Source organism: Orycteropus afer, unplaced genomic scaffold, assembly GCF_000298275.1.
Source record: "Orycteropus afer afer isolate SDZICR_OR568_19922 unplaced genomic scaffold, OryAfe1.0 scaffold00033, whole genome shotgun sequence".
Classification (NCBI taxonomy): Eukaryota; Metazoa; Chordata; class Mammalia; order Tubulidentata; family Orycteropodidae; genus Orycteropus; species Orycteropus afer.
In genome coordinates, this window is record NW_006921620.1 from 15,265,480 (window position 1) to 15,291,611 (window position 26,132).

Genomic DNA, 26,132 nt, shown 5'->3' on the forward strand with positions numbered 1-26,132 from the left:
TTGTTCTTGTATTGTCTTTTGAAATTGTTCTAGGATTTTCTCTGTCTCTCAATCCTTTGAAAATACCTAAATATAATTCTTTTGAATTCCTTATCAAAGAGTTCCAATGCTGTTTCTTCCTCAGGGATGTGTTCTGGGTCTGTATCCTGCTCCCTTGTTTCTACCACTTTATCTTGCTTCTTTTTGTGGATTGTGATGGTCTTTTGTCTCCGAGACATTGTGGCGTTGTTGTATTTAGATCTCTGTTAACTGTTTGTGAAGAGCACCCAAGGGTGGGTCAGGCTCTTTTTGGTGGCTGTTTATCGTTGGCCAATTGGTGAAGAAGTAAGTGCTGGCTCTCACTCAGTAAGTAAAGCTGCAGGAGGAGTAGGTGTAGTTGTGTCATATGGAGACTGTTGCTGTCTTCCACTCAGTCAGACAAATAGCAATTGAATAACCATCAAAAAAGTAAAAGCAAATGGACAAAAAACACACCATGTAATCACACAGGAACAGTAACCAAAAAAGAGAAGGGAAAAGGAATAAAAAAAAAAAAAAACAGTATCTTAAGAGAGGGCAATAAGAGAAAAAAAGGTAGGGAAGGAGTATAATGTAGAAGAAAATGGGAAAAAACAAGGAACAGAGTTAACCACGAGAAAGAAAAAAATAATTGGAGCCAGGAACAGGGAAAGGAAAAAAAGCTGAAAACTAGAACCTGGGAGGGGAAAAATAAAGAATAATAGTAAAAAGGACTAAAGTAATAATAATAGTAGTAGTAGTTTTAAAACAGATAAAAACAAACAAACTGAAAAAAGGAAAAAAAATAAATAAATAATCAGGGCAGGGCATCCAGGCTCCAAGCACACAACTGTGATAGAATTCTTGCCCGGCCAAAAGGTGGGTGGGAGTGAGAGATGGCCATACCTCCGTTCACCAAGAGGGTGTGGAGTATAAGAGTAACAAGCGGAATGTCACACCTTTCTAGTTGTCCACGTCCAGAATGTCCTTGCAGTTCCCAGGAAATAGAGCCTGTTCTTAAGACCCTGGAATCTAGGAGAAGACTTGCTTTAAATATCCAAAATGGTTAAACCTCTTGTAAACATTCAAAATGGCTGCACCTTCCAGGCAGGTAAAAATCCACACCTCAGCCCGCCTTCCTCTTCACTGCTTCCCCTTTTATTCACCAGCCACCAGAGCAGTCCTCCGTGCAGTCCCTGGCTAGCAGGGCTGATTTTTAGGTTAATTCTTAGGTCCTACCACCACTTGGCAGTATCCAAGCTATCTGTGCTGTCAGGATCACTACCAGACCGCAGCTCCATATGTCTCCTTTTTTGGGGGTTTCATGCAAATTCTTTTGCTAGTTGGAGTTTAGTCAACTTCTATATCCTTCCTTTCAAGGCTCAGGGGTCCAGGATTATCTTCTGTATGTGTGTTAATTGGTTCCCCTTTTCTTTATTGAAGAGGGTCTGTGCAGTCTTTCTGCCTATTTCACCATCTTACCGGAACTCTCCCCATAGAGTTTCTAAGGCTATAAATCTTTATGGAAGCTGACAGCCACATCTTTCTCTCTTGAAGTGTTTGGTGAGTTCAAATTGCTGACCTTTTTAACCACTGTGCCACCAGGACTCCTTTTTTAGTGCCTACTAAGTATTTCAATAAAACATGATCCCTGACTTTCAGGAGCTTATTTGAGATTGTTGAATAAACTTACAATTAAATTAAATATATTGTTTAATAAGGTCAGTGAAAGAAGTAAGCACATGTGTGATCTGAGCACATACTTGCATCAAAGTTCAAATTAACTCTAAGTGATCAAGAAGGGCCTCCCAGAGGAAATAACACTTAAATTGAGTCTTGTGGCAAAGAAAAAGAGATGAATCCTTCTATGCAGGAAGAACATGTGTATAAACATGGAGGTAACCACATGATGCTTTCAAGAAGTTTGAACCTTATTCTGAAAAACTACTGAGGACTTTAAGCTGAGGAATGGTCAGATTTACCTCTTAGAAAACTTTGTCTTAATAAGTGTTAGAGGATAAGTTGCAATCAGGAGACATGATAGGAGACTGAATTAAAGAGGAAGGAAAAGATGGTTGTATTTATTTCAGTGACGGGACATGGTGGAAAGAAAAGGAGAAAAGTAGTGGGACCATGCAGTGGGGGGAAAGAAGAATAGAGTGGTAATTTTCTAGTAAGCTATAAATAATAAGAAATTTCCAGCCTAGGTCAAGTCTCACCGCTGTGCTGTCTTTTGTAACTATGTTCATCACTGTAAAAAAATTTTCGCATAAGAAATGAAAGTAAGTTATTGGAGATTAATCTCTCCAATATAAATAACTTTCATATTCATAAATCTGATCCAGCGCACAAGTTATCTGGAATGCTCATTTTAAGCATATCAAATTATAATAGTTACAGCAAATTTTCTATTACAGTTTTGACAGTTACCCAACAAAACATACTACTTGCAGTCCCCACTCCTTCCACTCATTCACCAATTTCCATTAAAATCCAAATAGATAAATGTAGCCACACATATATAATGTCCCCAGAAGTTGTTTTCACTTTTCAAATGGAGTTTGTAGAACTAATACTGTTTAATTCATTAAGATCTGCACTATCAATTGTGGTAGCTACTGGCCACATGTGACTATTAATTAAATAAAGTGCAAAATTCTGTTTCTCAATCACAGCCATGTGACTAGTAGCTACTAGTCAAGGCTAGTGGATACCATGTTGGCTAGGGCAGATATAGAATATTTACATCATTGCAGAAAGTTCTGTTGCATAGTGCTAATCTAGATCCTTATATATTCTCTCTCTCTCTGAAGATGGACTAGAAAAATCACATTATGTTAATTTAACCAGTTTCACAGAACATTCATCTTTTTCAATTTTTAGTTAATATTTTAAAATAGTAGAAATCAGGCTTATACCATTGTAATACCTATATTTGATCCTTTTTTTTTTTCTCCCTAGTCTGCTGTTTGTCTGATAAATACCCATAGGTAGTTTTCACTTCATCATTTTTGCTTTAACACCATAAAAAAAAAATTGCCAGGTCTTCATTCTATGCTGTAGACAAGTAAAAGCTTTCATAAAAATTACTAATGAATTTCTTTAGACTATAAACACATACTCATGTAACCATTTCACTAGTTTATAAGATCCATGAGCAAACAGATTTTTGTCTGTTCTCATCTCTGCTGTGTTAAATCCAAAGCAAGCCAGAGACCATAGTGAATGTTAGTTAACAAATAATTGTTAATAAATTATAATAATATATTAAATAATTATTTTGAAAATGGGAGGAAGGCAGAAGCTGAAGTACAGAGAATGGGTAGAAGGGAGAGATTAGGTTTTTAGCTAAATTTTTATGAGCTCTTTACATCGTTAACAGTATTTTTATGGTTTTGTTTTTGTTAAGGACTTCTTTATTCAAGATATTAATGCAGGCTTAAAAGATGAAACAGAAATACCTGAACAATTAGTAAGTACCTTGACTTAATGTTTAATTTTTAAATTTATTTATGAGCTATCTCTATATTATAAATAAGCTATGTTCTAATTTTTGTTTGGAATAAGACAGTTATTTTGAATTTAGAGTACATTTTCTTACAGAATCATTGTTATTAACAATAGTTAGTTCTCATTTGATTCTGGAACCTTTCTGAGCCTAGAATTGTTTTTGACCCTGAGGAGGTCAGGGAAGTTGTACTACTATGGAAGAGATTGAGTGGAATCATAGCAGTTGAGCAATTCCCATGCAGTTTAAGGAAAAGATTTTAGCAGAAACAAGAGCTGCTATGTAGAAAATACTCTTGGGGAGTTTGGCAGCTTACACACACATGTACATATACACATAGAAACATATGTTTTTATGTACATATATTCATGTACATATATATAACATGTAAACAGATGTACACATACAAAACATTTATAAAGTAGTCATAGATAAAGAAGGTTAAAAAAAAATGCATTTTTGGCAATATTATTTATTTTTCACATAGGTTCCAATTTCTTCTCTATCTGAAGAACAGTTGGAAAACTTAATAAACAAATTGAGAAAAGCAAGTGTAGGTAAGTCTGCCAAAAGTTGCAGAATGATTATTTTAGAGCCATTGGGTGGTATATGAGTTGATAATTTAAAAGAGGTTACTATTGTTCAGAGTCCTATGGTTTCATGTTTGGTTACTTAAAACACTGTGCTTATATTTGGCACAGGTTTGAACTCTACCCTTACAGATCAAATTATGTGTCATCCAGTATTACATGATGCCCTTAATGACCCTAAGAATGGTGATTGTGCAACCAAGCACCTGAAACAGCAGGTATGTTTAAACCATAGTAACTCTCCTACATGGCCTTTTATTCATTTATAAAAAGCTAAATCTCTAGTCTTCCTAAATATGTTTATTAATAAGAGTTTGTTTAGATTAGTTTATCTTTCAAGGTGCAGAATCTTCCCATTTCAAAAACTGTTTTTGGTACTGATAATGTTTCTGAGTACTAATAGAACAAGTGTTAATATTTTAAAAAAGAGAAAAAAATTTAAAAGAAAAATTCTCAATATGAACATGCTACCTTAACTTACAGATATAAACATTACCTTCCTATTTTCCCTTTTGAGCCAAATATGTTTGCTATCGTTTATAAAATAATCTTGTGAAGTTTGCAGGCTTCTATTTTAGGTAACATTGAAAAATTAAAGTTACTTGGTCCAAGAAGATGCTTTGTTGAATTTGGAGCAGGAAAGGGAAAATTATCTCACTGGGTTGATATTGCCTTAAGAGATGCTGAAAAAGTCCACTTTATCCTAGTAGAAAAGGTGACAACAAGATTTAAGGTAAGTGAAACCATTGCAGCATATTAGTAAAGAAACTGTATTTTTGTTATTGCTAATATATATATCTGGGAGCTCTGGTAGCATAGTGCCAAAGGCATTTGACTGCTAACCAGAAGCCTGGCGGTTCAAACCCACCAGCCACTCCTCGGAAGGAAGATGGGGCAATCTACTTCTGTAGCAATACTGCCTCAGAAACCCAAGGAGGGGTCACTATGAGTTGGGTCCAACTCGATGTCACATAACAACAACAACAAGTTGTTGGTATTTGCCGTCAAGTCGCCCCCGACTCATAGCGACCCCTCTTTGGGTTTCCAAGGCAGTATCACTATGGAAGTAGGATTGCCCAACCTTCCTTCTGAGGAGTGGCTGGTGGGTTTGAACCGCCAGCCTTCTGGTTAGCAGTCAAGTGCCTTAGGCACTATGCTGCCAGAGCTCCTACAACAACAACTATATATATATTCAAAAATTTGTCTCTTAAAGAAAACAGAAGAAAATGAGTTTTCATTTTGTGTATTTGATTGTAACTTTTTACTATTTCTAAGTAGTAACTTCAATTGAAGGTGAATTTTTTTTAATTTAAATTTTGTAGTCTGTTGATCTGAGTTCTTTAAATTTACAGAGACAGGAAAATATGTGAAAAGAGCCAGGTTAGGAGTTAAAAGTCTTAGGTCCTAATCCTACCTCTGCCACTTACTAACCATTCATTCAGTAACCATTTATTGAGTGTAGTGCTACCAATGGTAGACATTGGGTAAATAAAGTCAAAAAGACAAAGTTCCTGTGTTTTATTACATAATTAGAAAGGAGTTACAGATGAATAAATGATTGTAGTAGACTATTAAAGACAATATGAAATAGTCTGCATGGAATACAGTGTACGTTCAAAGGAGTGGTTGACAAGTTGTATTGGAGGGAAGGAGTGGAGAATGTCTATACAGAACAGGTGATGTATGAGCTAAACTTTGAAAGGTATAGTAGGGTTTCCTAGACAAAAGGGTTTGAGAAGCAAATACAGTGTAACCAAATGCCTGAAATACAGGGAAATATTTCTGAAGGTGGGAGCACATGGTATGGAGTGGAGTTCAGCAATAATGAGGCTGGAGAAGAGGGCTAGACTACTGAAACCTTATATTTTATGCTGAGAAAGGAGTTAGACTTTTGTCTTCTAGGTACTGGGGATACAGTGGAGCCAAGATTTAGTTCCTACCTTCAGAGAATTTACATCTAGTGTGGCAGGCCTTCGGGTATTTTGATTCAATATGCTAAGAGTGTTATGATCATGTAAGGACTATATAAGAAGTCTTAGTGGTGCAGTAGTTAAAGTGCTTGGCTGCTATCCAGAAGTTCAGTGATTCAACTCCACCAGGCACTCTGCAGGAGAAAGAGGTGACAGTCAGCTTCTGTAAAGATTATAGCATTGGAAACTCTATGGGGCAGTTCTGCTCTGTCCTATAGAGTCACTATGAGTCAGAATCAACTCAACAGTAATGGATTTAGTTTTTCAGTAAGGACCAGATGCTTTGTGAGCAGGAAAACAGACCACACACTATAGTGTGGGTTCAGGAAAGAAATGACAGTTATAAGGAGATTGAAAAGACATGTAAGAGTTGGTCAAGTAAAAACAGGTTTTTAAAAGTTTATCCTAGCAGCACCATTCACTTGGATCCACAGTCAACATCGATGGAAGCAGCAGTCAAGAAATCAGATGATGTATTCCACTTGGCATATCTGCTGCAAAAGACCTCTTTAAAGTGCTGAAGAGCAAAGATGTCTCTTTGAAGACTATGATGCACCTCACCCAAGCCATGGTATTTTCAGTCTCATATGCATGTGAAAGCTGGACAGTGAATAAGGAAGACCAAAAAAGAGTTCATGCTTTGGAGTTGTGGTGTTGGCAAAGAATACTGAAAGTACCATAGACTGCTTGAAGAACAAACAAATCTGTCCTAGAAGAAATAACAGCCAGAATGCTCCTTAGATGCAAGAATGGTCACGCTTCGTTTTACTTGCTTTGATCATGTCAGAATAGACCATTCCCTGGAGAAGGATATCATGTTTGGTGAAGTGGAGGGTCAGCAAAAAAGGGGAAGGCCCTCAACACATTGACACAGTGGCTGCAACAATGGGCTCAAGCTTAGCAAGGATCATGAGGCTGGCACGGGACCAGGCAGTGTCTCATTCTGTTGTACATAGGGTCGTTATGAGTTAGAGCTGACTTGAAGGCACCTAACAACAGTAGCGGCACCATTAAAGCTCTATCACAAGGATCTGACATTTCAAGTAGGGGGATTAGTAATAAGGTAAAACCAAATACTGTCAAAGAACTTCATCAATCCAGAGATGATACCAAAAAAACACACCCACTGCCATGAAGTCAATTCTGACTCATTGTGACCCCTATTGGGTTTCTGAGGCAGTAAATCTTTATGGAAGTAGATTGCCCCATCATCCACGGAATGGCTCGTGGGTTTGAACCATTAACCTTCTGGTTAGCAGTCAGATGGCTTAGGCACTGTGCTACCAGAGCACTTTATAATAAGATAATTACCCATTAATCAAGTATTTACCCAATTACCCAGGTAAGAAATGAGCTAGAGCTAAGGCTCTTGCTACTGGATGGAGAGGAGGAAAAAAGTATGAGAAATATTGGGAACCACAAGACTTGTGATTTGTTATTCATTGAGTATGAGAGAGAAGAGGTCATTTCAGGTGATGTTTCTATGACTTAGTGACTAAATAGTCCCCTTCCCTAAAACAAGAAATGTAGGAGAAGGAAAACAGGTTTGGAGGGAGAAATAATGGATATGCCAAGTTTGACGTTCAATTAGGGCTCTTTAGTTGTCAAATGGATGTGTATCTGATGCTCCTCAGAGAAGTCTGGGCCACAAAAGTATATTTGCAAGTCACAGGCATATGGGTATAGATTACCATAGCTGTGATCTTTTCAGGAAGAATAAGAAAAGGAGAGAACCAAAAATAGTACACTAGGGTCTGACAGAAGACACTTGACTACTAACCAGAAGGCTGACCGTTCAAACCCACCAGCCTCTCCTTGGAAGGAAGGTTGGGCAATCTTCTTCCATAGTGGTATTGCCTCAGAAACCCAAGGAGGGGTCACTATGAGTCCGTTCCGACTCACCAGCACATAACAACAACAAAGGGCCTGACAAAGAAAGAGGAACTGGCAGATGATCATAAGTAAATCACAGTATCTTTGAACCCCAGTTCTTTTGTCAATGAGTTGGGAATTTTTATAATTAAATGAAATAAAATGTAAAAGAAAATAGTTAGAAAATTTTCAAGCCCTATAAAAATATGTGATGTTATTTTGGAATTTTCACCAAGGAATATATAGTCTTATGTTTTTTATTCATGCTTCTCCTTTTTTAATGCTAAAACTGAGATAAAAACTTTCAGTTTGCTTTGAAATTTGAAACAGATGAAATCTTTCATTTCTATAAAGCTCTTTCTTAACATAAAAAGTCATTGTTATAATTTTTTATTTGTATAGGTAGATGGTAAACACAGAAAGAAAAATTCAGTGTTTGAAAGGCTTCAAATTGATATTCAACATTTGTGTTTGAGTAAGTTATATAATTTTCTGTTGTTCTACCATAAATCATAGAAGTTTCAAACTCTGAACATTGCTTAGAAATATAACCAAGCAGAATTCTGCCTCAGGGAAAACAAACCTATTGTTAATCTAGAATGTTATATATAATGTTTATATAAAGGTAAATTAAATTAGGGTTAAAACTTTAAAAAATTATTTTTCATTATCAACTAGAAATGAAGTGTATTATTAAAGAAGAGTTTAAAAATTTTTGTGTTAGAAGTCCTTATATTATTTCTTTGTCCAGCTTAATCATTGATTCTGTTCATAAGGAGCCTTCTGACTATAATTAACATGACTTAATGTAAACCATTAAAGAAAATGAGATGTCTAAGAGCTCTGGTAGCATAGTGGCTAAGGCACTTGACTGCTAACCAGAAGGCTGGCGGTTCAAACCCACCAGCCACTCTTCGGAAGGAAGGTTGGGCAATCCTACTTCCTTTTTGATACTGCCTCGGAAACCCAAGGAGGGGTCGCTATGAGTCGGGGCCGACTCGACGGCACATAACAACAACAACACAACAACAATGTGTAAGAAATATTCTCTAGAATTCTAAATTATCCCAAAGAAAATATATCATCCTTATGGAACTCATATTCCATACACACACACTCATCCCTCAATCATATTCTTTGGTACCCTTTTATGTACCTTTTCCATATATTTTTATATTTTTTAATTAAAACAATAATAGCATATCCCTACAGCCCCTTCTCCCTGCTAAATTTAATCTAGCTTTGTAAAGCAATCCAGCATTACATATAAATACCTATATTTAAAATAATTTAATTGAATATATTTTATTTTTATGTCAGAAACCCTAAACAAGTTTTTATGCTATATATTGAATTCTTACTAACTGTACTGAAAATTAGTCTAACATGTTTCTTGAATAGTTTTCATGTCAGTCTCCTCTGCCCACCAAGTATCTGCCCCATCCCATATTTTTAAACATGAGGAGAGGTGAAAATTGATAAAGGAAGAATTAATCAAGTGTTTGCAACATACTTCAATGCTGCCCTGTAGAATTGTGTGTTAATTTTGGAAAATCTTTCCATCTTGTGCTAAAGAACTGTGACTCACCCAGGCCAACTAAAGAGAATGTAGATTATAATCTGACTTTTCTTTCATACTAAGTATTTAAGTTACACATGTATGTAGTTTAAAAAGTCAATTAGTTCTATGAAGTTTGTTACAAAAACAGCATCACCTATTTCCTTCTCTGGCATTTCTCTCTCTTCAGAGAGTATTACATTTACCTCTTTAAGGTGTATTTTTATATTTACATAAGTTCTCTAAACACATCATGTTGCTTTTTTTGAGCATGTCTATTAACTTCCCACTATAGTAGATGAAGATTGAGGGTTTTTTTTTTTTTACCTTCTACCCATTCTCCTACCCATTCCTCGTGGGAGCTCTGGTAGCATAGTGGCTAAGGCACTTGACTGCTAACCAGAAGGCTGGCGGTTCAAACCCACCAGCCACTCCTCGGAAGGAAGGTTGGGCATTCCTACTTCTGTAGTGATACTGCCTCAGAAACCCAAGGAGGGGTCGCTATGAGTCAGGGCCGACTCGACGGCAAATAACAACAACAACAACAACAACAACCCATTCCTCATATACATATCTTCATTTTCCTAATATAGTTAAATCCCAAGTTTTGTGTGCTAAGTTATCTCATTTTTCACATATTAATCCTTTAGTAAATTACAGTTTTTTTCTGATACAATTTTTTTATTGTTGGTAGATTGATGATAATTTATATTTTTGCTTGCTTGTTTTCTTTTTGTGTGTTTATCATGAATTATCCAGTTGTCAAAATCTCCCCTTAAAACAATCTGGTATTCAATCAGTTTTGTCTTCCTGCAAAGTGCATCCTGGATCCTTCAGCCCTCTTCTTATCTGGACTGAATGCCCTCTGTTCCTGAGACACCAGTTTTATCCTTAAAACTCTCCTCAGTCTCCTCCTGGGGATTCCCTTCATTCCCCTGGGTTGGAATTTATTTTTCCATATCTTTCACTATTGATTTACTCTGTCTTTGGGCAGAACACCTCTTACAACTTCCTGAGAAACAATGATTTAAAGATAAATTTGAGGGTAACATCAAATAAGAGTGAAGTATACATAGCTTGACAAAGATAAACGATGTCTTAAAATACACACAAGAATTAAGGACCTGATGGTGATTTCTTTGGCATATATAATTTTGATACAACAACAAACAATACATGTGAATATATATGTATGTATGTAGTCATTTGCATGTTTATAGGTATGTATAATATGTGAATCTATATGTATGTATATATGTTGCTGTTAGGTGCCTTTAAGTTGGCTCCAACTCAACGACCCTGTGTACAACAGAACAATACACTGCCCAGTCCTGCATTATCCTCACAATCCTTACTATGCTTGAGCCAATTGTTGCAGCCACTGTGTCAGTCCATCTCATCGAAGGCCTTCTCCTTTTTTGCTGACCCTCTACTTTACCGAGCATGGTACCCTTCTCCAGAGAATGGTCCCTTCTGACAACTTGACCAAAGTAGGTGAGACAAAATCTGACCATTCTTCCTTCCAAGGAGCATTCTGGCTGCAATTCTTCAATGACAGATTTGTTCGTTCTTCTGGCAGTCTGTGGTACTTTGAGTATTCTTTGCCAGCACCATGATTCAAAAGCATCAGCTCTTCTTCAGTCTTCCTTAATCATTGTCCTTGCATATGAGGCAATTGAAAATACCAAGACTTGGGTTCGGTGTGCCTTAGTCTTCAAAGTGACATCTTCGTTCTTCAACACTTTAAAGAGGTCTTTTGCAGCAGATTTGCCCAGTGCAACACGATGTCTGATTTCTTGACTATGGCTTCCATAGATGTTGATTGTGGATCCAAGTAAAATGAAATCCCTGACAACTTTGATCTTTTCTCCATTTATCATGATGTTGTTTATTGGACCAATTATAAGGATTTTTTACTTCTTTATGTTGAGGTGTAATCCGTACGGCAGACTGAGTCTTTGATCTTCATCAGTAAGTGTTCAAGTCATCTTTACCTTAAGCAAACAAAGTCGTGCCATCTGGATATTGTAGATTGTTAATGAGTCTCCCTCTAATCCTGATGCTATGTTCTTCATATAGTCCAGCTTCTTGGATGATTTGCTCAGCATATTGATTGAATAAGTACAGTGTGAAAGAATCCAGCCCTTCCTAAATTTAAACCATGCACTATTCCCTTGTTTCTGTTTGAATGACAGCCTCTTAGTCTATGGACAGATTCCTCATTAGCACAATTAAGTGTTCTGAAATTCTCATTCTTCACAATGTTATCCATGATTTGTTATGATTCACACAGTCAAATGCCTTTGCATAGTCAATAAAACATAGGTAAACATCTTTCTAGTATCCTTTGCTTTCAGCCAAGATCCATGTGACATCAGCAATAATATCCTTTGTTCCTTGTCCTCGTGTGTATGTGTAATTACATGCATATGTGTATGCGTGTATGTGACTACACATATATTCAAATATATGATAAAGTATAAGTAGGGCACATTATCAATACTCCTTAAACACAACCAAATACCTTACAAGATTGGTGTTCTGGGTTTGAAGTATTAGGACCATATTTTCATAGGACATCTTGGTCAGTTGGCATAATATAGTTCATAAAGTTATATTCTACATCCTAGTTTTGTGAGTAGTGTCTGGAGTAGTTAAAACTAACAAGCAGCCATTTAAGATATAACCATCAGTCTCTGAGTGAAAGAGAAAGGAAACCAAAGACCCGAAGAAACTATTCTGCAGGACAGATAGTCCACATGAACCACGGCCCTATCTACCCTGAGACCAGAAGAACTAGATAGTGCCTGGCTACCACTACTGGCCATTATAATCAGTGCCACAATAGATGGACCTGATAAAATGGGATAAAAATGTGGAATAGAACCTTAAATGCCTATAAAAGAAAAAAAGAACAAATAGACTTACTGGACTCGTTGAGACTAGAAATCTGCCTGAGAATATTGCTGAGATACTCTTTACACCTTGAACTGAAACTGACCTTTGAGGTCCCGTTGTAGTTAAATAACAGATGACCTCACAAAATAATGAATGTCACCCATAAGTACTGTGCTCCTTTAAAAATAGCCTATATGAAACAAAATGGTCAATAGTTAACTTTAAATGGATGAGAATTTAAGGAGGCAAGGGAATTAGATTAATGGATAAAACAACAAAAATAATGAGGCTTTTCACACATTGTGAAAAATAAAACCAATGTCACTGAACAATTTGTGTAGAAATTATTGAATGGAAACATGAACTGCTGTGTAAACCTTCACCAAATACACAGCAAAATATTTTTTAAAAAAATAAAAGATAAATTTGAGACTTTGCATGTTCTGAACATATTAATTTTACCCTTCCGCTTAATTTGGTTGAGTAGTTCTATTTCTAGGTTTAGAATCATTTATCTTTAGAATTGTGGGAGTATTACTGTGCTAATGTTGCTGTTAAAAAGTTCTGAATCTGTTCTGTGTCCTGACCTCTTGTACATGATCGATCTTTTTCTTTCTAGAAGTTTATAGGCTCGCTCTTTGTTCTTAATGTTCTGAAATTTCACAGTGATATGCCTTGGCATAGTTCTATTTTTTTCTATTGTACTGGGCACGTGGTGGACCCTTTAGTTTGTAGCAGCAATTCTCGATCAGTTTTGCCTTCCAGGGGACACATGGCAATTCTGGAACATTTTTGGTTGTTACAGCATTGGAGTTGCTGCTGGCATCTAGTGGGTAGAGAGGCTCCCCACAGCAAAGAATTACTACTCTTACCATTTGTTTGGTCTGTCTCTTTCAAGTTAGAGACTGTCCTCAAACATCTGGTACTCTTTGATAGTCTATTTGTAGTTAAAAGATCTGAATATATAGGTGGGGTTGTTGATTCTGAGCTTCAGCCTGGGATGATCTGCTTAAGGTTTGATTTTTCTTCCTGGACTGGTTAGATTTCCCATGAAGACTCTCCTGTTCACCTACCTAGAGACCTAAAGGTTTAACCACTGTACCAACATTCTGGAACCCAGTGGGAAGAAGAGCTGAAGTATATACATACTCACTTAATCCTTCTATTTTACCCTACTTACTGCTCAATTGGTGGTGTCCCTCCATCCAGAGACCACCTATTTTACCCTCTCCAGAGAATTAATCGCTGGTGTTCCACCAATTGAGAGAGTTTAGCAGTTTGAACCAACACCAGCTCTGCAGGAGAAAGATGTCTGCTTCTGTAAAGATTACAGCCTTGGAAACCCTATAGAGCAGTTCCAGTCTGTCCTACAGGGTCACTATGAGTAGGAATAGATTTGATGGCAACAGATATTTCATTATCTTGTTGAAATATTTTTTCTTGTATAGAATTATTATGGCCGATTTTCAAAACAGTGTGAATAGCTAAAATAATTACTTATTCTTGATTATCAAGATATATTAAAAGCCCTAGTTATAGCTTTGATTATAATATTGAATATACTATTTTATACTAAATATCATGTGTATATAATATACACGTATAATATACATATATGTTACTATTATGTACTGGCTATAGTATTAATGTTAAATAAATCTACTAGGGAAATTTTGGAGTCCTTTTATTAGTGGATTAATATTTGGCATGGTATAGAGGAAAGCACTGGCTTATGAGTCAAAATATTTGACTCTAATTGTGGCTCTGTGGGTCACTAGCTTTGTTACTTAACAAGTCACTTCATCTTTGAACCTGTTATTCGAAGCTGTAAAGTGAGAATTTTTTGTTTGCATCTCTTTCAGCTAAAATCCAGAGATTCTGATGATTTATTTCTTTGAGAATTTACCTTATCTCACAAGGAACTAACTAAATTCTCATTCCCCTTTATTTCAGGCAAGGTTCCTTTACTAATAGAAGAAAAACTACCTGTGGTAGGAATTGGAAAGCATCTGTGTGGTGTAGCAACAGGTACGTAAACAGACTAATAATATGTAAACTAACACGTTAATTTCTAGCTTATCATGGCCCATTTAAGTACCCCATTTTGAATAAATCCAGTCACTTATGTTCATAATCCATCAATTTGCATGGTAGTAGCACTGGCCCTATGTAATCTCAAATATAGAGCTTTCCTATTTAATCATTTTGCAAGATGATTTACGACTTCTGTGGCTAAATATTGTGTCATATGGGGCCTTAAAGTTCTTCAGGTTATATTTCAACCAAAAAGGGAAATGAGTCATTTATAGAACCTATATGATTGCATCCCAGAAGCTACTGAGTTTTTGGAAACGTTTGAATCCTCACCTGCTAGATGGTTTGTATATATCAAGATTCTGGGATATTCACAAGGAGAAAACTTTCAGAGCTTAGTTACCTCATAGGGATATGGGACTAATGAGATATATATATATAATTTTCTAGGCTACATAATATTGGCATATATTAGTGCTCAATAAATGTTAACTATTATTCTTTCTTCTTCCTAACTATTAATATCATCATCCATATGGAGAACTTATAGCCTCCATCAAACATTATTTAAATGGTGTGGAAATGGCTTTGAGTACTATATATTTGTGTTGTCCTTAATAGACTACATTCATGTACCTTATCTCGTTTAACCGTCATAAAAGCTTTTGGAAGTAAGCTAGTTCTGTCTTAGGGGAGTGTGAAAGGAAGCACACTCCTTTTATTCTTAGTTTTCTTTAGCTGCCATCCTATCTTCTACCCATCTAATCCAAGTTTATCAAAAATGTAATCTCTGTTGCTCAGGTCTATTTCTCATGGCCCACATATCTTTTCTTTTTATGCATTCTATCTGAATGCCCCCTTCTTTCCTCTACTATTATCTTACTAAACATCTCTGCTGCAGTTGCTTGCTCTTATTGAAATTCTCTTTCCTTCCTTTTTGTGACATTCTTCTTCCTCATTCTTCCCCTACAGGTATGCCATTCTTTCTGTTTCTTTCATGGACTTCTTTCCTACCTGTTCTTTAAATATATTGATATTCACATATCTACTACACACTTAATGTGCATTTCCCTTTCTTAAAACTCTCCAGTAACTCTCAACCTCTATAGGATAAAGTCCAAGTTATTTAATGTACTAGTTCCAATAATTTGGCTTCTGTCTTCCTCTTTGCCACTTCCTGCCTTTACCATTCAGCAACATTAAAACTTGGGTGCTTTCCCTACATGCTTATTGCAGTGGAGTCGATTCCAACTCATAGTGACACTGCAGGACAGAGTAGAGCTGCCCCTTAGTTTCCCAGGCCAAAATCTATGGAAGTAGTCTGCCACATCTTTTTCCTATGGAGCAGCTGGTGAGTTTGAACCGGTAATCTTTTGGTTAGCAGCTGAGTGCTTAACCACTGCACCACCAGGGCTCCTTTTTCCTTATTCACTGAAAACTCTCACAGCTTTTGAGTCAATTCCAACTCATAGCAATCCATCTCGGGTTTCCAAGGTGGTGTTTCTACGGAAGTAGACTGCCCAGTCTTCCAAGGAATGGCTGGTGGGTTTGAATCACCAGCCTTCTGGTTAGCAGTCAGTTACCTTAGGCACTATGCCACCAGAGCTCCCTTTTTCCCTACATACCATACTATTTCTACTCTACCTGGAATTCCACCCACCTACCCAAACAAACAAACAAAAATGGTCAGTTTATGCACGTCCTTCAGGTTACCACTTTGAGGGAACCTCCTTAAATATTAAGATAAGCCTGCTTAATGTTTATCATATTGCCCTTTGCATATCTTTACCTTGTTATGTTGCTAATTATTCATTTATCTATATAGTTCTTCCACTACACTGCAAATTTTTTTTAACATAAGACATATGCTAACACAGTGCTTGATATATAACAGGAACTCAGTAAATGTTTAAATAATTGAACAATCTTGGCCAAGATTTGCTATGTTCCCTTATTCTTTACCAAGTATGTGGTTTTGTCACTTTAGTTCTTTGTAAATGGTGGGTTGAACTAGATTACTACAACTCCTTTTAATTCTAAAATAACTTTATTCTTTTAATCATTTTCCAGGTTGTTCACATTTCTGAGTATCATTTACTTAAATAAAACAGAAGCTGAATATATTTTGCCAGAAGTTAATAGTTTACAAAATAATAGGTTAGCTGTTGCTTTCACTATACGGGAGATTCCCAGTGATGTTTGCTGACTGGAATTCATATATTTAATTAAATATATTAGAGACTGTCAGATCATTTAATATTACTTGTGACATATTAAAAAAAAAAACAAACTCACTGCCATCAAGTCAATTCCTACTCATAGTAATCCCCCCCTGGGTTTCTGAGGCAGTATCTCTACGCAAGTAGATTGCGCAGTCTTCCTTCCAAAGAGTGGCTGGTGGGTTTGAACCACCAACCTGGTTAGCAGCCAAATACCTTAGGCACTTTAGGGCAGTAAAATTTGAAAATATATATCCTTTGATTAAACAGTGAAAATCTAATCAGACAGAAAATACGTATTTTACAGAAGGGTGTATTTGAAGTCATCTCTAATATTGTCAACAATATAGCAGTTATCAGTGGGAAATAGCTATAGTCCTCAAAAATCTCTTTATTTAATTTTAAAATGCACTAAATTTTTTCATTTTCACATGGACTACATCCACCTGTAAGTTTGTATGTATTAATCTTTGTGGTATCCTCAATTCTACGCAAATGGAGGTACTCAGTAGCTGTTTGTTGAATGACTCGCTAAATATAGTGAGAATACTTGGTGATGCCTGCCTTCCACATCCTGACCTCCTCTTCACAATTCCTCAACTCATCACTATTTGCTGTGAACATCTTAGGTTTAAGGACTGATAAAAACCTAATTAAAGTTGCCTTCTTTACTTCTTCCTTTAAATTTCTTATGCTCAGAAACATAAATATAGATAATTTTTTTTCTATATAAGTCATTTCCTCAGCTAAGGTCAAAGAAATGAGAGCCAGTTCAGGTTTTTCCTAATTGTAGATCTTAAACTTTAGGGAGTTTAATTGGGAAAGGGACTTTCTACAGAATAAATTATTAGAGAAAGTGAGAAGATAATGAGAAAAGGGGCAAATAGGAACAAAGTTGATAATTCATGGAAGAATTTCTACAAATATAAAGCTAAGTAGGTTTTTGTTGTTGGGTTTTTTAAAACCGTACTGCTTAGTAAATGTAAAAGTATTTATTTTAAAGATGATGTGGTTTGGGGGGGCCACATAATTGTGTTTGCAGATCTTGCATTACGATGTTTGGTTGAAACCTATGCTGCCAGTTGTGAGGAAAGGAATGAAGAACCTTTAGCCAAACGCATAAAGAATGATAAAACAGAAACAGAAATTAACACTTTGGCCAAGGAAGGAAATGAAAAATATGTCCCAGAGAAGTGGACGCCTGTGGCTGGCATTGTTATTGCACTCTGTTGTCACCACAGGTGTGATTGGAGACATTATGTGGGCAAAGAATATTTCAAGGCTCTAGGCCTTGGTGCAGTGGAATTCCACTATTTCCAGCGAATGAGTAGTTGGGCAACTTGTGGGATGCGGAAAACATCTTTGGAAGCCTCAAGTATTACCACAAAGAGAAAAGATAATCAGAATGATAAGAGTGAAGAACATGACGATGACGGATACAGAGTCGCAGATGATAGCTTTGATAGTTTACCTGGGTAAGTGATTACTTTTGTAATGCACAGTACTAAAGAAGAAATATTTTATTATTGCCATACTTTCTTTGTAGATGAGTATTATAAAAATCTATTATTGAAAATATACTTTATAATCTAATTTTAGAAAAAGTCAAATTATATACTTTTTTTTGTTGTGGTCATAAATTAAATGGATCTTGGAAACATGGATTATAGTACCTGTCATATTATGGGTTATTTAATAGCTACTCTGTAAATAGAAGTGACTAAAATGACTTTTTATAAATGTTTATAAAATTTTAACATTGTTTTATGTATGTTTGTCTGATTTAGATTTCTTACTGTTGGAGAAAAGAAGAAAATAGGGCATCTCTGTAAATTGCTGATTGACCAAGGCCGAGTACAGTATTTACAGCAGAAGGGATTCACTCCTGCGTTACAGTACTATGTAGATCCTCTCGTGTCTTTGGAAAATGTACTATTAACAGCTCTACCAAATCATTCTTTATCACCAGAAACAGTTGCTTAGTGGAAAAGAAATTTGGAACATCTGTCTTTCACCAAAAACTAGCATTTTAAATTTTTTATATTCATGTAAATTTAAATAGCAGAATATGAACTTTGGAAAAATGTCATGGTCTCATGAAACTTTGGTAATAGGTTTGTTTTTGACTTCAGAAGTCCAAACATTAGAGAATTCACCAAGTTCCCAAAGTAGTCCTCTTCAGCAGGGCATCTTGAATTATATTATGTATCATATTTTTAGAGACCAGTAATGTTGTCAACAGTTGACTTGGTTATCTGAAACACACATAACATATCAACATGTAACTATCACATTAACTTTCTATTTGCATTAATAATAGAAATTTATTTTCCTTTTATTTAATAGTTTTTTTTATTTTTCAAGTTTTGATAATGATCAAGTTTGTAACAAGGGCCAATCTGAGAATTTGGCATATGTGTGCAGTTTTTTCCAATGCAAATATAAAGGATAATGAATAGAGATTATTTAAAATGGAAACAAATTTCAAAGTTGTTTACGGTCAGTGACATCACCTTAACATTTTTCAGGGTCATACCTGTATTTGTATATTGTCAGAATTTGTCCGTGGCAAATACCAGAACTGAAGGGCTATTTTTAAGGGGAGGAAAAAAAGCTATCTCACTGCATTTTCACTTGGATAATTATCTGGGTAAAACATCTGAAAAAACAGATTACTTACAAGCATAATTCACAAATTAAATTTTGACTTTGCAAATAACTTCTGAATATAATTAGATATTTCAAATCTTTTAGTAGGCATTGTTTACAAGTATAAGTACAAATATAAAAATTATTCTCTCCTGTTTGACAAAATAATTGGGAATAAAGTTAGAAATTGGTTAAAGCAACCAGAAGTTTTTCATATTTAGGCTTTATTTAATTTCATGGGTGGTGTCTATGCACAGGCAAATAATAAACCCAAACAAATGGTTTACCTGTTAACTCTTTTCCACATTTTATCCTTGATTTATTTCTATTTATTTGTAAAATTTGTCTTTACTTAATTATTGGTGTCTTTGCCAAGACAATGATCCACAATTTCTAATTTTAGAGATTATACTGGTATTCTCAGATAACTGCTTATTCCGTAGGTCTATGATTACATCAGTTATGAATTGTAAATTATAAGGCTAGCCCATCTTTAATTCCTGACCTTTGTACTTTATTTAGTTTAATTTCATGTGTCTTGTCAGACTGGCTAGGTACAAATTCCAACACTGATTTCTCAGCTTTGTGACCTTGGGCAAGCTATTTAATCTCTCTGTGCCTCATTTGCCTCATAAATTGGAGATGGTGGTGATGATGATGATAATATCTACCTCACAAGGTTTTTTGCCAGCATCAGAAACCAAACCTGTTCCCATTTTTTGAGTCGATTTTGACTTATAGTGACCCCTGTAGGACAGAGTAGTACTGCCCCATAGGGTTTCCAAGGCTGTAGTCTTTACTGAAGCAGACTGCCACATCTTTATCCCATGGAAGGGCTGGTGGGTTTGAACCGCCAACCTTTGGTTAGCACATATAAAATGCTTAGAACAATTCTGAGCGCAGACTGTAAACTCAAGACATGTTAGCTGTTTGTTGTAGTAGTAATTCATGAATTATTTTTAATAACGTAATAGACAGGCTTTAATTTTATTATCTCTTAGTTTAAGTTGTTATTTTATCATCTCTATTAGTTTTGTGTCAAATATTATTAAAGTCAGCTAGTTTGATTGTTTTTAAGTTAGGTAATCAAGGTCCCCAGACAAAAGAATATAAATGAAGATAATACATTATTCAATAATTAACCTAATTTTATTGTATCAGGCAGTATTGATTTGCATTATGTAATTTGTTTTGTATCACTTAAAAATTTGTGCCCAGAAATAAAAAATATTCCACAAAAGGTTTAATCTCAGTTATGCTTTATGAAACACATATATAAGAATTATATTGATACAATCCTGTAGCCCATTTATTCTTAATGTTATGTCTCTGACCAAAAAACCAAACCCTCTGCCATCGAGTCAATTCTGACTCATAGTGACCCTCATTGGGTTTCCAAGGTGATAAATTCCAACTCACAGTGAGCCCCATTGGGTTTCCAAGGTGGTAAATCTTTACAGAAGTAGATCGCCCCATTGTCTCTGACAATGACCAAAATACTTGGAAAGACAAGCTTGTCCCTCTACTTGCTAGCATTTGGTCAGCATTATTGTTTTCCCAACAGTATTTATTTCCTTTTTATATATCTTGAAAAAGTGACTGTGTGGGTATGCATATAGCTGTTCTTGGGCCTGCGATATTTGTAGGTACAGCAGACCCTATCTTGATTTTTAGATTCATCTATACAACTGCCTCTCTTTTACATGTCCTACAGGTATATCAAATTTACTATATTAAAACTGGAACTAATCATCTTCTACCACCTGATGCTGCCCACAAAACCAGCTTCATTTCCCTCTCTCAGTACTACTATCCAGATTTATCCTAGGCTCTTCCCTTTTCTCATATTCATTCAATCATCAGTTCTATCTTCTCTTCTTATCCTCTGCTTTCCAGTACTAGGCACCAAGCTTTTGTAACTCTTATCTTCCTCCAGCCTATCCTCCATTTTGTTGTTTTGATGACCTTGCTATAGTAAAGGTAATCAGCATTTCCTAAACCTAAATCATTGGATTTGCTAAAAAAAACTCTGGCTGAAAAACTCTTGTGTGCTCAGATTACACTTGTTCTACAAAGGAAGTTATGACTTTGCATACTTATGACTATGCATTGAGTTGCATTAAAGTATACCTTTTAAGTCAAAAACTCCAATTTTTGTGAGTTATAAAACCATGGGTTTTGTTAGTATTGTTTCATTGTTTTTATTAGCAGAGAATTGTGCTCTATCTTCTTCCCCTAATCTTGGTTTAAAGTCTGTCGTTCTTAGTTTTCAAAAAAATTGATTAATTTCAAATTATCAGAGATTATATGACTGAAATCTGTATGTCAGATTCTCACATTTTAGCTGCTAGTTAGACCAAATGCTTTTGGCTGTCTGCGGATTGTAGAAACAGAGGAAATGGCTGGGAAGTTCGTGTTAGAGTGAACTGACATTAAACAAATTGATGGAATGAGGTAGTGAAGCTTTTAAAAATCACAGTTATTTACTTGTTGGTTGTTCCTCAAGGGCTTGGCCAAAGAATTTGTTTCCTAGCTCCACTTGGAAGACTGAATATCTTCATCAGCTCTCTCCAGTCTCTCCTCAGAACTGATAAGGAATTTCACCTTTTTTCCCTTTTACAATATTAAACAAGAAACCAGAATTTGGCAAAATGGAATGAGAGATCCATGAAGCAATTAATAGACAATTATACAAACATTCCTCTGCCAAAAAGAATATTTAATCGGTGGTGTATGTTAGATACAAATCTCATACCTGCTATTCTCCGTGACTCCTGTATATATGCATGCATAAACTGAAGGCCAAATAATTCTTGTTCTTCTTCATCTATGATGTCGCTGGGAGGAAGTTTTACTTCCAATTTTAGTGGATTGTCTCTAAAGTTGACAAACCTAGCAGTTCACCAAAAAACAGTATTTTTATCGATGCCATACATGTGCACATTTATTTTCCTGGAGAAAGATCAGGTGATATACTATACTAAAATATTTTTTTTAATTTCAATAACTGAACTTTTTTCAAGTTTCTTTCCTAAAAGAATAAGAATAGCATTAGATAACCTACTTTTAAACCTTGTAAAATATATTAATGTGGCAGAGTTTTGTAAGAGCAATTTTTATGCATCTTAAATAGTTAATCCTATAGAAAAATGTCTGCATATTTTGTAGACTTCTTTGTGTTTTATTGATCATTGTATCTTTTCAACCTAGTGCACTGCTCAGTAGTTGCTGAATAAGTAAATGAATGAATGAATTTGTTACAAAAGTTGTGGTTTTTGGTGTGAATTCTGATGTATTGTGCTCACTATCAGGAAATTAAATTTTGGGAACACTTGAAGGAGTTCAGTAGCAATTAACTTAGTAAAATGTTATTTATGCTTTTTATCTGTAGCATAATTGTCCATTTATAATTGTTTAGAAGGAAAATAATCATTCTTTTTTCTGGTTTTTATATTGCTGGTGAGATTCATTAGCAGTTATAAACATGGTTTTCATCATGTCATCAACATAGAACATTTCTTAAACCTAGTAAATCCCAATAAAACTTTAATTTGAAAGATGCTTTCTTGAATAATTATATCAGCATTATATGACTTCCATTCATCAATTACAGAATTTCAAGTTAGGGAAAAAATTTAATATGTTCATTTATATAAATAGAACTCAGATTTATTAAGGAAAATTTTTCTGTATTACTTTGTTCTGCAGCCAGGAAGGAACATACTAGTTTGGTGTTTGAAACATTTTACCTCAGATTTGTCATCTCCTCCATGCACACTGGAATATCTTGCAGGTGATTGTTGCTGAGAACAAGAGTACCCAGATTTTTCATATTGCTGATTGTGTCTGGCAAGCATGTTATTTTATTCCGTTGCAGCCATAAAGTATGTAAACTTTGCATTCTGAAAGATTAAAAAAAAAATTCTTACAGTTAATCAAGTAATATAAAACCTGGCTGGTGGGTTTTTATTAACTTAAAAATAAGTGTCACCTTTTATAACATCTTTAACCAATATACCTATTAAGTTAACTGACTAAACATTACCTGAATATTAGAGAGAGTGCTTCCCTATACTATATCTCTCCTCATGTGGTAGAAATGAAATCACTATATTCTAGAACTATAGCAGATTCTTGACTGTTTTCATAGGATTTCTTAAAAGAATTGAAGTAAATGTTGTTTATCCTGATCCTCAGAGTCTTAAGAGAAAAATACCACAAAGTATTAAATGCACGTTTAGGACAAGGTGATATCATGGTTAATTAACAGCATAGTCTTGAGTTAGGCTGCCTAGGTTTAAACCCTGGTTTGCCCACTTTACTGAGGAGCTCTAGTGGTCACTCACTGCCATCGAGTCAATCCTGACTCATAGCGACCCCTCCTTTTGTTTCCAAGGCAGTAGTATCTCTAGGGAGGTAGATTGCCCAATCTTCCTTCCGAGGAGTGGCTGGTGGGTTTGAACCACCAGCCTTCTGGTTAGCAGTCAAGTGCCTTAGGCACGACACCACCAGCGCTTCCATGGAGCTCTAGTGGTATGGGAATGGAAACCATTCAGCTGCTTACCAAAAGATAGATGGTTCAAACCCACCAGCCAAGGCATTCTGGAAGAAAGATGAGGCAGTCTGTTTCCATAAAAGATTTACAGCCTTTTGAAGCCCTATGGAAGTTCCACTCTGTACTGTCTTATGAGTCAGAATCAAGTTGATAGCAATGGGTTTGGTTTGGCTTGGTTTTGGTGCCCACTTACTAACTGATCTTGAGTATGTTAGGTAATATCTCTATGCCTTAATTACCTCATCCATTTCTAAAGTGCTTAGTGTTAGCATGCACGGAGCAGTGTTTTGGCATTTGTTGTGACGTTTATTAGTTTATTTAACTCAGCCAGTTTTTCTCTCCCAAAGCCCTTTTACTCATTTGGAGTAAATGAAAATATTCTGTTATTAAAAAGTAGCATATTCAGAACTAAATGGATCTTTTATGCTTGGAAACCTTTTTGATTTTTGTTTGTTTTTCCCATAACTAGTTTCAAAGTATTTGTTGGTAGAATAAATAGATAGTTATTTTACCTTTCTATAGTATCAGGAAGTTGTTCAAGTCTATTGCTTCCCATGTCAAGCCACTCAAGGGAAGGCATATTCAACACAGCAGGAGGGATTGTAGTAAAATAGTTCATACTCAAATCAAGGTGAGTAAGATTTAACAGCTTGCTGAGCTGAAGAGGAAAGCAAGACTCTCTTCACAATGCAAAGTAGTAAAAGACTTTCATTGGTACACAAGACATATTTCACATCAAGGAACATTCACATCATAATTGGACTTTATTTAGTCATACATAGTCCAGAACAAATTGAAAATAAAGCTGAATAACTTCCTGAGAAATGAAAAACTGTTACAGAAAGTTCATCTATTACATGGAAATGTATCTTCCAAATAGCCAAGTGCCAAGGTTTACAGAACCTGCCTAGTAGAAGCTCATCAGTACTTGAGTGCTTTACCTCCTGAGGAAACTATTGATCATGTTTGTTTGTTTTCATTCAGTAGATGAAATTTATATGGGGAGAACCAGACTCCAAAATCGTAGTTACCTTTATTGAACCCTTTTCTTTGTGCCTGGTCCTTTACACATATTCCCAATCACAGAATTTACCCTTTAATATTTTTTCAATGAAATAACTCAAAAAATTACTGAAAATAAAGCAACATTGTACTTAGCTTCAAAAAGAATCATACTGATAAAACTTCAGCCATCTAACTACTTCCCCTTTCATCTTCTCTAGAGGTAACTACTATCCTGAATTTGATATTGTATCTTTCCCATGGGTTATATTTAACTTAAATTGTATAGATAGATGTGTATTATTGTAAAAATTCTCTCTATAAACATTTATAAATATATATATTTCATAAGCAAAGTGTAGTCTTATATTTTTTAACACTTGGTAAAGATTATGATACAGCTCTAGTTTATTCTTTTTAAACTACACCTTTCTTTATCTGTGTAAGTTGTTCACCACTGTACATTAAATTAATGGATAATTCTGACAGCAGCCTTACAAGGTAAGTGCCATTATTTCTATTTTACAGATAAAATAGCTCAGACAGACCGTTAGAAAATGAAGCTGTGATGTGAACTAGAGTTTTTGTGGACCTAAAGCCACAAAATCTTTACTCTCTTTCCACCTATCATTCTAGTAAAAGTTTGAAGATACAATAATTTATTAAACTTGTACCCAAAAAAAAGTTTAGGAAGTTTCCATGCTTTATTTGTGTCTCTGGGTATGTTCAAATTCATTCTATAGCTTTTACACAATAAAAAAAATCAGAACTGGAATTAAAAAAAAAAAATAGGTTGCTGAATAGTCTTTTTTTAAAAGGAAAATTTTGATTTGAGTTAAAGTTTACAGAGCAAATTCACTTTCCGTACAGCAGTTCACATACGCTGTGTCTCATGATATTGACTACAATTTACCACAATGCAACAGCCTCCCCTCTCGCTTCCTCCCATAGTTTCCCTGTGTCCTTCCCTCCCGTGCACTCCTGCCCCTTGAGCTGCCTCCCTGTAAGAAATGCAATGATTTATGAATGCATAAAAGTAGGAGAGTTCTGTCTAGTAGCTGATGCTGTTTTTCAGTTTTAGAATCCCTGTAATGAATCAGACACTCTTTCAAAATTTGTTACCAGTCTTTTAAAATTTTCAAGCAGTTTGGAATAGTATGAAAAGACTGATTTTATTTTAACAAGTATTTTTGTATATATAAAGTGTGTGCAACTGAATAGCTGAGAGATGAGTCTCCAGATGCTTATCTCTCAGTAGTACTGTTGTTGTTGTTGTTGTT

At 35.4% G+C, this 26,132-nt stretch overlaps 2 protein-coding genes across 2 annotated transcripts in view; one reads left to right on the top strand and one right to left on the bottom strand.

The window, feature by feature from the left end:
* TRMT13 (tRNA methyltransferase 13 homolog) overlaps positions 1-18,629 on the top strand; it is a 24,744-nt gene extending 6,115 nt beyond the window's left edge. Inside the window, exons 4-11 of the mRNA XM_007936130.2 lie at positions 3,407-3,469; positions 3,993-4,062; positions 4,207-4,313; positions 4,661-4,828; positions 8,340-8,412; positions 14,347-14,421; positions 17,689-18,121; positions 18,434-18,629. Coding sequence (XP_007934321.1) covers positions 3,407-3,469; positions 3,993-4,062; positions 4,207-4,313; positions 4,661-4,828; positions 8,340-8,412; positions 14,347-14,421; positions 17,689-18,121; positions 18,434-18,629 — 1,185 coding nt within the window. The remainder of the gene's footprint in view (positions 1-3,406; positions 3,470-3,992; positions 4,063-4,206; positions 4,314-4,660; positions 4,829-8,339; positions 8,413-14,346; positions 14,422-17,688; positions 18,122-18,433) is intronic.
* Positions 18,630-21,982: 3,353 nt separating this feature from the next.
* The window catches only part of LRRC39 (leucine rich repeat containing 39), a 28,532-nt gene continuing 24,382 nt past the window's right edge, over positions 21,983-26,132 (bottom strand). The window contains 3 exon segments of the mRNA XM_007936099.2: positions 21,983-22,187; positions 23,045-23,197; positions 24,363-24,508. Coding sequence (XP_007934290.2) covers positions 21,983-22,187; positions 23,045-23,197; positions 24,363-24,508 — 504 coding nt within the window.